Source organism: Sapajus apella, unplaced genomic scaffold (genome assembly GCF_009761245.1).
Source record: "Sapajus apella isolate SASKATOON/1434 unplaced genomic scaffold, GSC_monkey_1.0 scaffold7, whole genome shotgun sequence".
NCBI lineage: Eukaryota > Metazoa > Chordata > Mammalia > Primates > Cebidae > Sapajus > Sapajus apella.
The window spans coordinates 38,351,907-38,368,939 of NW_022436947.1; the positions used below are offsets into that span (position 1 = coordinate 38,351,907).

The window sequence follows — 17,033 nt, forward strand, 5'->3', positions numbered from 1 at the left end:
TATATATATATATATATATATAAATTAGCCAGGTGTGGTGGCGCATGCCTGTAATCCCAGCTACTTGGGAGGCTGAGGCAGGAGAATCACCGGAACCTGGGAGGTGGAGGTTGCAGTGAGCCAGGATCACCCCACTGCACTCCAGCCTGGGCTACAGAGTGAGACTCTTGTCTCAAAAAAAAAAAAAAAAAAAAGTTGATGTGGTAAAATTAGTATCTGTTCCAACATTCAGCAGTCATGGTTTTAAATAAAAATTTCTTGTTTTAAGAAAGTTATAAACCAAAATTAATACATTAATTAAAAACTAATAAATTGATGGTTTGCTATTTCAGATGTCCATGTTCATATTCTTTTATAAGGGTGTTTGTTAAAAGTTACAGTTTTTAATTATGCTTAATGACACCGATAAATTGTATGAGTCAGTTATGTGTCAGTTTAGTATTTTAGTCAATGACCCTGTTTGGTATATTCTCATGTTCATTATTAAAAACCTGTGTAATAGATGTTTGATAAACTTTTAAGCTGAATAGATAATGGAAGATAGCTATGGAAGAAACTAAGAAAGAACTGTTTACTAGTTTTGATATTGTTTTAGAATCAGAGCATGCTTTGTATTTCTCCTACACTTAGCCTTGTTGAGTAGGTATTAGGGCTTTTGTTTTTAATGCCTAGATAATTAATAATTTTAATTAGCATAAAGCAGTTCTTAATTACCTTTTCTGTGCACCATATCCAGTGAACACACAGAAGTAATAACAGTCATCAAAAGTGAATTGAATATATTTTGCCATGCTTTATTTAATGTACTATAAAAGATACATTGTTTGGAAATGGTTTAAGTTAAAACAACAATATTACTAATAAAATTTGAAATCTTATGTTTTAGATAATGAAATATTTCTGATAAAATAAATATGAAATTTGCTTTTAACCATTTTTAGGGTGTCTATGGGCCAAAAGCATATGTAGCAACTCAAGGACCTTTAGCAAATACAGTAATAGATTTTTGGAGGATGATATGGGAATACAATGTTGTGGTAAGTAATTTACTTTTTACAATAATTTTGAGAAATATATATGTAATGACGTAGGATGTTTTACTGAATAAGGAATGAGGGTTTTTTTTTAAATCCGTAATGATATGTTTACTTATTGCTGATGTTTACTAAAAAGATGGACACTGATTTTTAGGATGTCTCATTAAATTTTTACAAACTAGGCTAAATATTTTAAGAAGATATGATAATAATTTAAATGTTGTCCTAAGTCAATAATGATACAACTATCAAACAACTTACAAAAAATTAGAAAATGATCAGTGCTGTAATAGGTCAATAAAATACTTGATAGTACAGCTATACTCATTTGAGTCCCTCTTCTTAGGAAAATACATGTAAACACCTAACTATAAACAATTATATATGGTGTAAAGGAGTTTGTTTCATCTGCCCCTGGAGTTGATTAATTGCCCTTTTGTTCTTTTGGAGGGAAGGGAATAATGTGCCCTTAGATTTGGAAGCAGGGAAATGAGTTGGAATACTGCAAAGAGCTACGCTGTACTGCTGTGTTTTACCCTTGAAACCTAAGCATGTGCGTTGACACTTTTCATTGTGTGGGTGTAGAAAATCAGTAATGTGGAACTTTGATTTTTTTCTTAAGGCTTTTTTTTATGGAATTGTAATGATCTAAAGCATTGACATCCTCTGGTCTTTGAAAGATTAAAGAAAGGGGGGGAATTTTCCAGTTATTTGTATTTGCTGTACTTCACTTTAAAAACTAGATGTGCTCATGGATGGACAGAGAAGAGCATGAAGAAAGTTTCTGGATGTTGGGAAGATCCTGTATATTGATAAAATTTGTGTTGCACAGATGTATGTGTTTGTCCAAACTCAGAGAATGTTCACTTTAGGATTTGTACATTTCATTGTATGTAAAATTTACCTCAAGGAAAAAATACTGGAAACAATATTAAAAATTACTGTGTTTTAGATAATGATATGCATGCTGAAGTATTTTGTGGAGAGTGTACTGATGTTCAAAACTTGATTTGAAACGCATTTTTAAGGCCGGGCATGGTGGCTCATGTCTGTAATCCTAGCACTTTGGGAGGCCAAGGCAGGCAGATCACCTCAGGTCAGGGGTTTGAGACCCTGACCTAGCCAACATGGTGAAACCCCTTCTCTACTAAAAATACAAAAAAATTGGCTGGACATGGTGGTGGGTGCCTGTAATACTAGCTACTTGGGAGGCTGAGGCAGGAGAATTACTTGAACCTGGGAGGCGGAGATCGTGCCAGTGCACTCCAGCCTGGGCAAGAGAGCTGGACCCCTTCTCAAGGAAAAAAAAAAAAAAAAAAAGAAATGCATTTTCAAAATAAGATGGATTGATAGAGGGATAGCTATGTGATAAAACATGGTTAAATGTGAATGTTAGAATATAGGTGATGGCTATACAGTGTTAACTGTAAAATTCTTTCAACTATACTGTGTGTTTGAAAGTTTATAAAATGGGGAAATGCAGATGTAATCACCTTTAAAAGTGGTGTTAAATGCATTCAATATTTCAGTAATTCTAAATGTATTTTTAATTAACAGTGCTATTTATAATTAGGTAAATATCCTAAAAGTGGTATTTTAATATAATTTCAGAAGTCACAAAGTAAATTTGTAAGATTCATATAATTTAATTCAAATCAAATAAATCATGTTAACTAGAGCCAGTTTAATTTGTTGCTATATAGTTAGCCCTTGTTTGGAAAGCCTAATTTTGATAATTTCTTTAACTTACACATTTAATATTGAAACAAGTTTCTTAGGCAAGCCAGTTATAATTCTCAGGGTGCAAAGTAATTCTTGAAATTTGTATCTTGTTAAAAAGTAAAATTGTGTTTGACTGATACATTCTTCATCTCACTCCCCACCATCACTTTTTAGATCATTGTAATGGCGTGCCGAGAATTTGAGATGGGAAGGGTATGTATAACCTATTCCTCTTATTATTTCATTTTAGGGATAAATATTCTTGGTCTTTTATTACCATAGTCTGAACATAGGCAGTTAATGTAGATACTTCTTTTATTTTGGGGTTCTGCTGATGCTTTTATTTCATACAAGGAACAAAATAATCTCTCAAGCATGTTTTCTTTTATATTTTGTAAGTATATTTTATTATACACAGGCATACCTCAGAGATATTACAGATTCAGTTCCAACCACCACAGTAAATCAAAATTTTTGGTTCTTCAGTGAATATAAGTTACATTTGTACGGTATTATAGTCTGTTAAATGTTCAATAGCATTATATGTATAAAACACTTCATGCCTTAATTTTTTTTTTTTTTTTTTGAGGCAGAGTCTCACTCTGTCACCCAGGGTGGAGTGCAGTGGTACGATCTCAGCTCACTGCAACCTCCGCCTCCCGGGGTCAAGCGATTCTCCTGCCTCAGACCCCCGAGTAGCTGGGATTGCAGGCACCCACCACCACACACAGCTAATTTTTGTAGTTTTAGTAGAGACGGGGTTTCATGATGCTGCCCAGGCTGATCTGGAACTCCTGACCTCAGGTGATACACCTGCCTCAGCCTCCCAAACTACTAGGCTTACAGACATGAGCCACTGTGCCCAGCCTTCCATGCCTTAATTTAAAAATGCTTTGTTACTAAAGAAACATAATGATCATCTTAGCCTTCAGCTAGTTGTGATCTTTATGCTGGTGAAGGGTCTTGTTGTCGTTGATGGCTTCTGACTGATCAAGGTGGTGGTTGCTGAAGGTTGGAGTAACTGTGGCAATTTTTGATAAAATAAGACAGGGCCAGACACAGTAGTTCACACTTGTAATCCCAGCACTTTGGGAGGCTGAGGTGGGAGGATCACTTGAGCCCAGAAGGTGGAAGCTGCCATGAGCTATGATTAGGCTGCCGTACTCCAGCCTGGGCAAAGGGAGACCCCACCTCTAAAAAAGTAAAATTAGAAAATAGTGAAGTTTGCCACATTAATTGTCTCTTCTTTCATGAAAGATTGCTCTGTAGCATGCCGTGCTGTTTAATAGCATTTTACCTATAGTAGAACTGCTTTCAAAATTGGAGTGTGTCATTTCAAACTCTTGCACTGCTTTACCAACTAAGTTGGTGGTTATCAACTAAATCCTTTGTTGTCATTTCAACTGTGTTCACAGCATCTTCATCAAAACTAGATTCCTTCTCAGGAAACCACTTTTTTTCTCATCCGTAAGAAGCAACTCCTCATCTATTCCAGGTTTTATCATGAGATTGTGGCAATTCAGTTCCATCTTCAGGCTCCACTTCTAGCTCTCTTGCTGTTTCCACCACATTTGCAGTTACTTCCTCTTCTAAGGTCTTAAACTCCCCCTCAGAGTTATCACGAGATTTGCAGTCAACTTTTTCCAAACTTGTGTGAATGTTGATATTTTGACTTCCTCCCATGAATCATGAATATAATTAATAGCATCTAGAATGCTGAATCCTTTGCAGGGGGTTTTCAGTTCACTTTCTCTAGATCCATCAGAGTAATCATTATCTATGGCAGCTTTAGCTTTACAAAATATGTTTCTAAATAATAAGACTTGAAATTTGAAATTATTCCTTGATCTGGCTGCAGAATGGATGTTGTATTAGCAGGCATGAAATTATCATTAATCTCCTTGTACATGTCCATCAGAGCTTTTAGGTGCATTGTAAACAGTAATATTTTGAAAGGAATCTTTTTTTTTTTCCAAGCAGTAGTCCCCAGTAGTGAGCTTAAAATATTAAACCGTGCTGTAGGGATGGGCTGGGGTGGGGTTAAAAAAAAAGCATGCTGTAAACAGATGTGCTGACATACAGGCCCTTATTCTATTTATAGAGCACAGACAGAGTACATTTTGCATGATTTTAGAGCCCCTAGGATTTTCAGAATGGTAAATGAGCATTGGCTTCAACTTAATGTCACCAGCTGCATTAACCCCTAGCAAGAGAGTCAGCATGTCCTTTGAAGCTTTGAAGCTACACATTGACTTCTTTTCTGTAGCTCTGAAAGTCCTAGATGGCATCTTCTTTCAATATAAGGCTGTTTCATCCACACTGAAAATATGTCATTTAGTATAGCTTGGTTCATCAGTGCTCTTAGCTTAGATCTTTGGATAACTTTCTGCAGTTTCTACGTCATAATTTGCTGCTTCATCTTGCACTTTCATGTCATGGGAGCAGCTTCTGTCCTTAAAACTCATGAACTAGTCTTTGCTAGCTTCTAACTTCCCTTCTACAGCTTCCTCATGCTTCATAGAAATTAAGGGAGTTAGTGCCTTGCTCTGGATTTGGCTTTGGCTTATAGGAACGTTGTAGCTGGTTTGATGTTCTATCTAGACTACTAAAGCTTTCTCCATGTAAGTAATAGGCTGTTTGACCTACTCAATTGTTTGAGTATTTCCCTGAGTAGCTTTTTAATATCCTTCAAGAACTTTCCCTTTGCATTCTAAACTTGGCTAATACATGAAGCCTACCTTTCTGCCTGTGTCAGTTTTCGACATGCCTTCCTCACTAAGCTTAATCATTTTTAGATTTTTTATTTAAAGTGAAAAGTATGTTACTCTTTTCACTTGAACACTTTGAGGCCATTGTGGGGTTATTAGTCTTATTTCAGTACTGTGTCTCAGGAAATAGGAAAGCCCAAGGAGAGGAAGAGAGATGGTACAAAAACTTGTCAATGGAACAGTGACAACGCTCACAGCATCTGTTGATTAAGTTTGCCATTTTATATGCGAGTAATTTGTGGCACTCCAGAACAATTAGAGTAGTAGCTTCAGATATCACTGATCAGATTACAGTAACAGATACCATCATAATGAAAAGGTTTGGAATACTGCAAGGGTTACCAACATGTGGCACAGACCTGAATGAGCACATGCTGTTGAAAAAAGGATACCAATATACTTGCTTGGTGCAGGGTTGCCTCAAAACTTCAATTTGTAAAATATGCAATGTCTGAGAAACACAGTAAAATGAGGCATGCCTGTACTTACAATAATTAATTATGTATTATTGCTTAGTAATCTTCAAATAATCAGTGGTGTTGTAAGTAGAATGCCATCTATGGACTAAAATAGAGGCCTTTTTAAATAGGAATAAGATTGAACAAGTGAAAATACATGAAATAAAATCTGGTTATCATTAATATGTAGTTTGAATTTTTGTTTGTTTTGAGATGGTGAGATAGAGTCCTGCCGTGTCGCCCAAACTAGAGTGCAGTGGTGCAACCTCTGCTCACTGCAACCTCCATCTCCCAGGTTCAGGTGATTGTCCTGCCTCAGCCTCCCGAGTAGTTGGGATTACAAGTACCTGCCACCACGGCCCAGCTAATTTTTGTAGTTTTAGTAGAGATGGGGTTTCACCATGTTGGCCAGCCTGGTCTTGGACTCCTGACCTTTGGTGATCACCCGCCTCTGTCTCCCAAAGTGCTGGGATTACAGGCATGAGCCACCACACCTGGCCTGAATATTTCGATTAGTCTATTTGCTAATACCACAATGTATTTTGCTTGTTTCCTGTCTTCGAAGCTGAGAGAAGATAGTTTCTTACCCTGATTTTCTAACATTGGTATTTTTATGCTATGTAGAAGTAAAATTCATTTATTTTGTATCTTTGATTTATAAATATGTTAATTTTTTCAGTGAGCAATATATTGCAAAAGATACATCTTTCAGTTGTTACATTAATAATTGGGAAGCCTTAGTTGATTCCATTACTCCCAACTATTTCCTTTATCAGTATGAAATAATGTTGGACAGAAAGTGAATAAAATTAGAAAATATAAAAACAAATTATTATGTAATCAAATTATCTATTTAAGTGTTGTCAGTATGTACGTTAATATTGTTAATCAATTGTCTTTGAGAGTTTAAATGTCGTTCACCTAATGTTTTAAGTTGCTGTTAAGATTTAGGATTTATTTTTCTTTTCATTATATTAACAAGCTCATATTGTATATCAGTGGTAGTTACTGATGAAAAATTAAGTTGTATTGGATGCAGAATTTTTTTGAAGCTGAAGGTTTTTGTGATTCATTGTGTCTTATTAGTAATAGATTATGAGTGAGTTAGGACCTATGAAGTTATTCGATAACCTTGACTTTGATCTTGACTTTGAATGTGACCTAGTAGAAAAAGCACAGATAATTAAATCTGACAAACCTACCTTTTACAAGCATTTTGACCATGGTGCAGTAGTTTATTCTGAGCTTCAGTTTCCTCATATTTGAAAGAAAATAATACCCACTTTGTAGTGTTAGAGATTATGCATATATATTTAATACATAGTTTTTAATATCATTATTAGTTTTATACTAGGAATATAAATACCAATATAATCTTATTACTGCTTGTCTGAGTTGGGGGCATTGTTAGTCACACCACTTTCTGTTCTTACCTAAATTAATCTCCTGCAACTTGTTTTCTTTTTCTTCCTTTTTTTTTTTTTGAGACAGAGTCTCGCATTGTCGCACAGGCTGGAGTGCAATGGCATCATCTTGGCTCACTGTAGCCTCTGCCTCCCAGGTTCATGTGATTATCCTGCCTCAGCCTCCTGAGTAGCTAGCATTACAGGAACATACCACTACACCTGGCTAATATTCTGTATGTTTAGTAGAGACGGGGTTTCACTATGTTAGCCAGACTGGTCTCAAACTCCTGACCTCGTGATCTGCCCACCTTGGCCTCCTGAAGTGCTGGGATTACAGGTGTGAGCCACCATGCCCAGCTTTACAACTTGTTTTGTATCTGTTACAAGGTATTAAAGTTTTGTCAGGTAAAAGATTTGTAAAAAACTAAATTTTTTAAAACTCTCAAAAAGAATTTAAGGTCCAGGTACAGTGGCTCATACCTGTAATCTCAGCTACTTGGGTGGCTAGGGTGGGAGAATTGCTTGAGCCCATGAGTTTGAGATCAGCTTTGGCAACATGGCAAGACCCCATCTCTATTTTTTTTTAATCTTTTTTTTGGGGGAAGAGACAGAGTCTCACTCTGTTGCCCAGGCTTGAGTGCAGTGGTGTGATCTCAGCTGTTTCCAACCTCCACCTCCCAGGTTCAAACAATTTTCATACCTCAGTCTCCTGAGTAGCTGGGATTAAAGGCATGTGCCACCATACCTGGCTAATTTTTTGTATTTTTGAGTAGAGACAAGGTTTTGCCATGTTGGCCAGTCTGGTCTTTGAACTCGTTGCCTTAAATGATCCGCCCACGTTGGCCTCCCAAAATATGGGATTATAGGCATGAGCCACTGTACCTGGCCTCAATTTCTTTAAAAAAAAAAAAAAAAGCCAGGTGTAGTGACACACACCTGTGGTCTCAGCTACTCAGGAGGCTGAGGTGGGAGGATCATTTGAGCCCAGAAGGTAGAGGCTGCAGTGAGCCATAATTGTACCATTGCACACTCCCATCTGGATGACAGAGCAAGACCCTATCTGAAAAAAAAAGAATTTTTATCATGTTCTATAAACATCTCTTGGAAAATGAGATTTCCTGGAAGTTACCAGTGGTTTTAAACCTCTACAATAATAGCTAACCTAACATAGCAGACAGTTTTACTTTGTTTCCCTGTGAGCATTACTGTCAACTTATAGTTCATTCAGCCTACAGGTAATAATTCCATTTAGCATATTTGCAGAAATTTGGAGACATTATACTATACTTTCTGTATTCTCAAATAAAATCGGATAGCTAAAATCCGATTTTACATGATGTTTGTGTAGGGGTTTTACCATCTATAGTGCATTTAAAATACACTCTCATTTAATAAACTTGCAACAACTCTGTAAGATTAAGAATTATTATTTATTTTTACAGATAAAGAAACTAAAGGTCAATAAAGCAGTAGAATTAGTACTTGCAAAATTCTTCTGATTCCAAGTACACTACTCTTTCCACTTCATTACATATTTTACATTTAATGAGAATTCAGACATATTTATATTGTCATGTTACAAGCAATAAAACTTGCTTAGCAACCTTTATACTAAATGAATCTCCTTGTACCAGATACTTTTATAAAATTAATTTTTCTGTCTACAGGAGGATCTTTGGTTTACTTTGTAGACCTGGCAGATAGCAATGAACAGTTATGCACTTAAGTCAGTAGGGTTTTTATGACTATTCTTGGAGAAGACACAGTAGCCTATCTTTAAAAATAATTGGGTAGCCGGGCGCGGTGGCTCAAGCCTGTAATCCCAGCACTTTGGGAGGCCGAGGCGGGTGGATCACGAGGTCAAGAGATCGAGACCATCCTGGTCAACACGGTGAAACCCCGTCTCTACTAAAACTACAAAAAAATTAGCTGGGCATGGTGGCGCGTGCCTGTAATCCCAGCGACTCAGGAGGCTGGGGCAGGAGAATTGCCTGAACCCGGGAGGTGGAGGTTGCGGTGAGCCGAGATCGCGCCATTGCACTCCAGCCTGGGTAACAAGAGCGAAACTCCGTCTCAAAAAAAATAAATAAATAAAAATAATTGGGTAAATCTAAGCCCTCTTAGCTCATTGCCTGCTAATGTGAGTTTTCCTGTTTTGGGGAATTAGAGGCAAGCAGAACCCCAGTACACAAAAATATAATTTATAACAGTTTAATAAAAACTTATATGAATTACTAATTTTTCTTTGTATGACAGAAAAAATGTGAGCGCTATTGGCCTTTGTATGGAGAAGACCCCATAACATTTGCACCATTTAAAATTTCTTGTGTAAGTATCAGTTTTTTAAAACTTTTTTTCAGAAAATTGGCAAGCTAAACTGATGAATAATTGTAATGTGGTATGAACCCAGGTTTATAGACACCAAGGACTCACAAATCTATGCTTACATTTTTAAAAATTATTTGTTTATATACTGCTTTTAATTTGGAGACTTTTGGGATGACTTCATAAATGTATACTCTCCTTGTATCTTACTATATTAATTTTGTGTTAGTCTTTGTATATCAATTGATAGTGTTAAATGAAGCAACTGTGCTTTTAGTATTTGGAAATAGCATATTCATTTCAAATTGATTAAATGGGAAAGAGTTGATAACTAGAGTGTAGTGTATCATATTAACCCTTCATATCTGTATTGTGCTCTCAAAAATTGTTATAATTATGTATAAAGATAAGTTTAAGAACTGTCAGCTTGGAAGTAAAGGTTGTTCCTTTTTGGCAGATTATTTGATATGAAACTTAAAATGTTTTCTTACTATGTAATGACCTTTGGAAATGAATTGAATTCAAGCTCAAAAGCTAACACAGCAAAAATCTGAGAAAATGAACCAAAAAACAAAAACAGTGAAGGAAATAAGAGGAATAGGAAAAATAGAAGACATGGACAAAAAGAAGAAAAATGTCAGTGAATTTTAAAATAGAACCAACAGTTTACTTTAGGTGCCATAAAAAAACTGTAATTAAACACAACATAAAAATTAATTAATCTAGGCCAGGCACAGTGACTCCTGCCTGTAATTCCAGCACTTTGAGGGGCTGAGGCGGATGGATCACTTGAGGTCAGGAGTTTGAGACCAGCCTGGCCAACATGGCAAAACCCCATCTCTACTAAAAATACAAAAATTAAAGACCAGGCACAGTGGTTCACACCTGTAATCCCAGCACCTTGGGAGGCTGAGGCGGGCAGGTCACCTGAGGCCAGGAGTTTGAGACCAGCCTGACCAACATGGGGAAACCCCATCTCTACTAAAAATACAAAATTAGCTGGGCATGGGGACGCATGCCTGTAATCCCAGCTACTCGGGAGGCTGAGGCAGGAGAATCACTTGAACCCGGAGGCAGAGGTTGCGATGAGCTGAGATTGCACCATTGCACTCCAGCCTGGGCAACAAGAGCAAAACTCCAATCTCAAAAAAAATAAAATAAAATACAAAACTTAGCCAGGTGTGGTGGCATGCACCTGTAATCCCAGCTACTCAGGAGGCTGAGGTACGAGAATTGCTTGAACCTGGGAGGTGGAGGTTGCAGTGCGCTGAGATCATACCACTGCACTACAGCTTGGGTGACAAGAGCGAAACTCCATCTCAAACAAATTTTTTAAAAAATTAATTTGCCCATGTTAGGGTTCTCCAGAGAAACAGAACCAATAGAATAGGAGTGTGTGTGCACACGTCTGTGTGCATGTGTAATACAATTAAAGAGATTTATCTTGAGGAATTGGCTCGGGCAGTTATAGAGGCTGGCAAGTCCAAAATCTGCAGGGTAGGCTGGAGATCCAAGAGAGCCAATGCTACAGTTCCAGTCTGAATGATAATAAGCTGGAGACCCAGGACAGCTGATGTTTAGTTCTAGTTTGAAAATCTGTTATAGAACCAGGATGAGCCAATGTTGCAGATGAAGACAGCCTGCTGGAGAATTCTGTCTTGCTTCAGGAGGTTGATCCCTTTTGTTGTATTCAGGCCTTCAACAGATTAGATGAGGCTCACCAACATTATGGAGAACAGTTTGCTTTACTCAGAGACTACCAATTTAAATGTTAATCCCTCCAAAAACAGTCTCACATAAATAACTAGAATAATGTTTGACCAAATATTCTGGGCACACTGTGACCCAGCCAAGTTGACAGATAAAATTATCACATTCCCTATCTCAGAGTTTCTGTTTTTGACTTTGTTTTCCATGATTAAATGAAATATAATTTCTGTGGTTTTACTTGTCATTGCTGAGTTCAAGAACTCCATAATTTTATGGCTTAGTTATACTTAAGAGATTTATCTCATACATACCCAACGTTTAGTGCTTTCTAGGTTGACATAGAAAGGGACAGAACTGAATCTGTATTATGCTGTCTACTTTATGAATCAATAGTGTTTCTGTATTATTAACTGTAACTCACAATTGAACTTTCTGGATGTAATATTCAGTCAGTATTCTTAAGGTGCTGATTAGAATTAACTATTTGTGGGGTAAGTGTAAAACTTTTAGGCCAGGCGCTGTGGCTCACGCCTGTCATCCCAGCATTTTGGGAGGCTAAGGTGGGGAGGATTGCTTTGAGTCCAGGAGTTTGAGACTAGCCTGGGCAAAACAGACATTTTTAACATTTTAAAAAATGTTAAAAATCCTACTGCATTTTATTTTATTTGGCATGAATAATATCCAATACACACCACACTGTCTACTTCAGTGAAGAAACGCCAACCCTCCTTCACCAATCCAGAAAGAATTCTGTAATTAGATTTCACGACAGTGTAGAAACCTAGTTCTGTGTAGTGTGGTTGTTTTGGACATTTGTAAATTTATTTATTTTTTAAGTTTTATTTATTTGTATATATCTTTTTGAGACAGGATTTTGCTCTGCCACCCAGGTTGGAGCGCAGTGGTGTGATCATGGCCCACTGCAGCCTCAGTCCCCCAGGCTCAAGCAATTCTCCTACCTCAGCCTCCCTAGTAGCTGGGGCTACTGGCATGAACTAAAACTAATTTTTGTATTTGTTGTAGAGACGGGGTCTCCCTGTGTTGCCCAGGCTGGTCTTGAACTCCTGAGCTCAAGCAGTTTTCCCGCTTTGGCCTCCCAAAGTACTAGGACTACAGGCACGAGCCACCACATCCAGCCAAACATTTGTAAATTTAGATGTAATAGGATAACTATAGTGAATATTGCAATTCAAGTGAAAATACAGTACTTAACATTCAGCAACAAACCAGCTTGAAATTTTTGAACATTTGGGAGTCAAGAATGTTCAACAATTTATAATAATGGATAGGGAAGAATGCAATAGTTTTATAACTTAGAAAATGAATTGATTCTTTAGGGGATGGTTTTTCAATTAAACTAAAATTAAATTAAATTAAATTAAATTAAACCATTTATATCTCTATAAATGGTTCACAAAGAAAAAAAATAGAGAAAGATTTATTAAAAGGAAAAAAGTAGATAACTTCTAAGGCCTCTAGATAAGTGGTTCGACTTGGTTAGTAATGACTGGTTTAATTTGTCAGCCAGGGTTGACTCATACTGAAGAAATATTTTTTTGATGATTTAAAATTGGAAGGTAATTTGTTGTCTTGTAATTGTTTCAGACAACTCAGGATTTGTTATCATGAACTTAGTTGCAAACAAAAATCAAATTTATAAATAGAAAGCATGTTGGTAAAAATAATCATAGTAAGTCACTTGACTACTTGGCAGGCAGTTTGAGACTGAGAAGTGACAGTCTTTTCTGGAACTCTATTGATGTGGGATGAGGACAAGGGTAAAGTGGTATTGTAAGGGTGAAGACTGGTTAGCAGGAGTGCAATCACATGTTGCCACATGTTGCCACTTAGATTAGATGCCAGCATACTACCTAAGGGTCACGTCTAGCCCACTGCCTGTTTTGTAAATAAAGTTTTATTAGAACACATCTTTGCCCATTAATTTATGGATTTGTCTATCACAATAGCAAAGTTGGATAGACAAAGACTTTTATGGTCCAAAAAAGCCAAAAACATTTACTGTATGGTCCTTTACAGAAATATTATTTGAAAAAGTTCAAATATTATGTGAAAAGTTCAAAGTAAATTACTGTGATTTCAAAAAGTAGCTGGGCATGGTGGTGCGTGCCTGTAGTCCCAGCTACTTAGGATGCTTAGGCAGGAGAATTGATTGAACCAGGGAGTCAGAGGTTGCAGTGAGCCAAGATCGTGTGCCTGCACTCCAGCCTGGCGACAAAGTGAGAGTCTGTCTAAAAAAAAGGCAGGTGCAATAATGAGTATTATTTTTATTAATAAAACAACATACACTATTGTTCTTCATAATACCTGTTCTAAACTATCTGTGGTTTTAATCAATAAGGCAAAAATAACAATTTGTTTAGTGGTAGTCTGGTACAGATTAATACTTTGATTAAATTACAGTAAGAAACCTTTAAAGTGGCTATGTTATCGTCAACCACAATAATAATAATGATAATTTGGAGTATTCTTCCCCCTTCCTTCTTCAGTTGCTATCTAGTTAATTGAAACTTGAATGTTAGGGAAAATCATGCATTATGGAAAGGTGAAATGGTTGAAGATGGTATATGGTGGTTGATAATGAGGAATGACATTCTGTTTGTATTATTTTTGTGACATGATTCTGGGGGTGGTTACTACTTTGCAAATATTTTATTGGATAATAGATGCCTAATTGTTTAGACACTTATTTTTTTTTAGGTATAAGTAAAACTCACATAAGCAAACTGATTTTTTTTTTAACCGTACATACAAGTTTGTTTGTTTTTGAGACAGAGTCTCACTCTGTCGCCCAGGCTGGCACAATCTCGCCTCCCTGCAACCTCCGCCTCCTGGGTTCAAATGATTCTCCTGCCCCAGCCTCCTGAATAGCTGAATAGCCATCATGTCCAGCTAATTTTTCTATTTTTAGTAGAGATGGGGTTTCACTATGTTGCGTAGGCTGGTTTCGAGCTCCTGACCTCAAATGATCCACCTGCCTTGGCCTTCCAAAGTGCTGGGATTACAGGCATGAGCCACCATGCCTGGCCTATATAAGTATTTTAACTCCATTCTCAAATTCACTTTGCTTATTTGTACATATTGTTTGGGTCTGTCTGATAGAATTTTCTGGTAGGAGACTTTGTTTTGTTTAAGGTTTTCTTTAGTTTTTTGTTTTGAAACAGTCTCACTATGTCACCCAGACTGGAATGCATTGGCGTGGTCACAGCTCACTGTAGCCTTGGCCTCACTGCTGTACTCAGTGTTCCTCCCACCTCAACCTCCCAAGTAGCTGAGCCCACAAGCCTGTGCCTCAGTCCTCAGCTAATTTTTGTGGGGTTTTTTTTTTGTGGAGACAAATGTTTTGCCATGTTGTTTAGGCTGGTTTTGAACTCCTAGGCTAAAGCAATCTACCTACCTCAGCCTCCCAAAGTACTCGTATTACAGGCATGAGCCACCATTCCCCAGCCTTTTTTTTAGAACAGTTTTAGGTTTACAGCAAAATTGAGAGGCAGGTAGAGAGATTTTTCTATATATACCCTGCCTCCACACATATAGCCCTCTCAGGATCAACATTCCTTACCAGAGCAGTCCCTTTGTTACAGTTCACAAACCTACATTGACAAGTCATTATTAGCAAGAGTTCATAATAACTTTAGGGTTCATTCTTGTTATACATTCTGCGTGTTGGACAAATATTTGATGACGTGTATCCACCATTGTAGTATCATACGGAATAGTGTCATTGCTCTCAAAGTCCTGTGCTCCACCTGTTCATTCATTCCTCTCACCCTTTTCCCAAACCTAGGTAGTCACTATTTTTACCGTCTCCATAGTTTTGCCTTTTCCAGAAGTCACATAGTTTGTTTTTGTTTGTTTGTTTTGAGACGGAGTCTCCCTGTGTCACCCAGGCTGGAGTACAGCGGCAATATCTCAGGTCACTGTAACCTTCGCCTCCTGGGTTCAAGTGATTCTCCTGCCTCAGCCTCCTTGAGTAGCTGGGATTACTGGTGTGTCCCACCATGTCCAGCTAATTTTTGTATTTTAGTAGAGATGGGGTTTTACCATGTTGGCCAGGCTGGTCTCAAACTCCTGACCTCAAGTGATCCACCTACTTTGGCCTCCCAAAGTGCTGGGATTATAGGTTTGAGCCATTGCTCCCAGCACAGAAGTCATATAGTTTGAATCATACAGTATGCAGTGTTTACATATTGGCTTCTTTCACTTAGTAATGTGCATTTAGGGTTCACCCATGTCTTTTCATGGCTTACTAGATCTTTTTTTCCCTTCATTATTATTTTTAATTGACTTATAATATCTATACTTAATAATGGGGTACAGTGTGATTTTGGTACATATATGTATAATTTACAATGTGGAATGATCAAATCAGGATAATTAGCATGTCTGTCACCTCAAACGTCTACAAATTGATGACTTTTAGAATTTTTTAAGTAATTGTCAGGTACATCTGGAATTTTAAAGGTTGATTTTATGTTGTGGACTTTAATACACGTATTTTATTTGTTTTGATGTGTCTTTTTGTTTTGATGTTTTCACTGACTTACAAATGTTTCTCTTTATCTAGGAGGATGAACAAGCAAGAACAGACTACTTCATTAGGACACTCTTACTTGAATTTCAAAATGTAGGTACTTTCTATTTATAGACTGTCTCTAAGAATAGTTTCCAGGCCAGGTGCAGTGGCTCATGCCTGTATTCCAAACACTTTGGGAGACTGAAGCTGAAGGGTGACTTGAGACCAGGGGTTCAAGACTAGTCTGGGCAACATAGTGAGATCTTCTCTCTACAAAAAGGAAAAAGTCAGCCAGGCATGGTGGCATGTATCCATAGTCCCACTCACTCAGAAGGCTGAGCCCAGGAGATTGAGGCTTCAGTAAGCCTTAATTGTGCCACTGCATTCCAGCCTGGGCAACAGAACAAGACTCTTTCTCAAAAGCAGTTTTGAGAATAGTTTGAGAATAGAGAATAGTTTTCAAAGAGAAGATATACAGAGGGAGGGGAGGATGGACTGAAAAACCACATACTGGGTAGTATGCCTAATACCTGGGTGATAGGATCATTTGTATCCCAGACCTCAGTGTTATACAATATACCTGTGTGACCTGCACATGTACCCTTTAATCTGAAATAAAAGTTGAGGCCAGTTGTGGTGGCTCATGCCTGAAATCCCCAGCACCTTGGGAGGCTGAGGCGGTCAGATCACTTGAGGCCAGGAGTTCAAGACTAGCCTGGCCAACATGGCAAAGCCCCATCTCTACTAAAAAAATAACAAAAATAACCGGGCGTGGTGGTGCATACCTATAATCCCAGCTACTTAGAAGGCTGAGGCAGGAGAATTGTTTGAGCCTGGGAGATGGTGCAGTGGTGCAGTCTTGGCTCATTGCAACCTGTCTCCGTGTGCCACTGCACTCCACCCTGGGCAACAGAGCAAGACTCTGTCTCAAAAAATAAAATAAATTTAAAAAAATAAAATAGAAACCATAATCCTTACTGCCTAAATGTTTTATTTGGTAAAATGGGTTTGCTAGAAAATTGTTTTGCTTTATATCTGCTTTATAGGTTTTTTTGTAAGTAAAAAAAGTATCC

General features: G+C 37.5%; 1 protein-coding gene across 10 annotated transcripts in view; it reads left to right on the top strand.

Moving 5' to 3' along the window:
* Window positions 1-17,033, top strand: part of PTPN12 (protein tyrosine phosphatase non-receptor type 12) — a 106,415-nt gene that overhangs the window by 48,463 nt on the left and 40,919 nt on the right. For 9 of the 10 annotated variants that reach the window (XR_004268373.1, XR_004268374.1, XM_032276410.1 and 6 more), the window contains 4 exons: window positions 942-1,037; window positions 2,934-2,972; window positions 9,648-9,719; window positions 16,012-16,071. Coding sequence is in view for 8 of the 10 variants with exons in the window: in XM_032276410.1 (XP_032132301.1) it covers window positions 942-1,037; window positions 2,934-2,972; window positions 9,648-9,719; window positions 16,012-16,071 (267 nt within the window). In the remaining 2 variants the exon portion in view is untranslated. The remainder of the gene's footprint in view (window positions 1-941; window positions 1,038-2,933; window positions 2,973-9,647; window positions 9,720-16,011; window positions 16,072-17,033) is intronic. The other variant, XM_032276412.1, reaches the window with a different exon arrangement.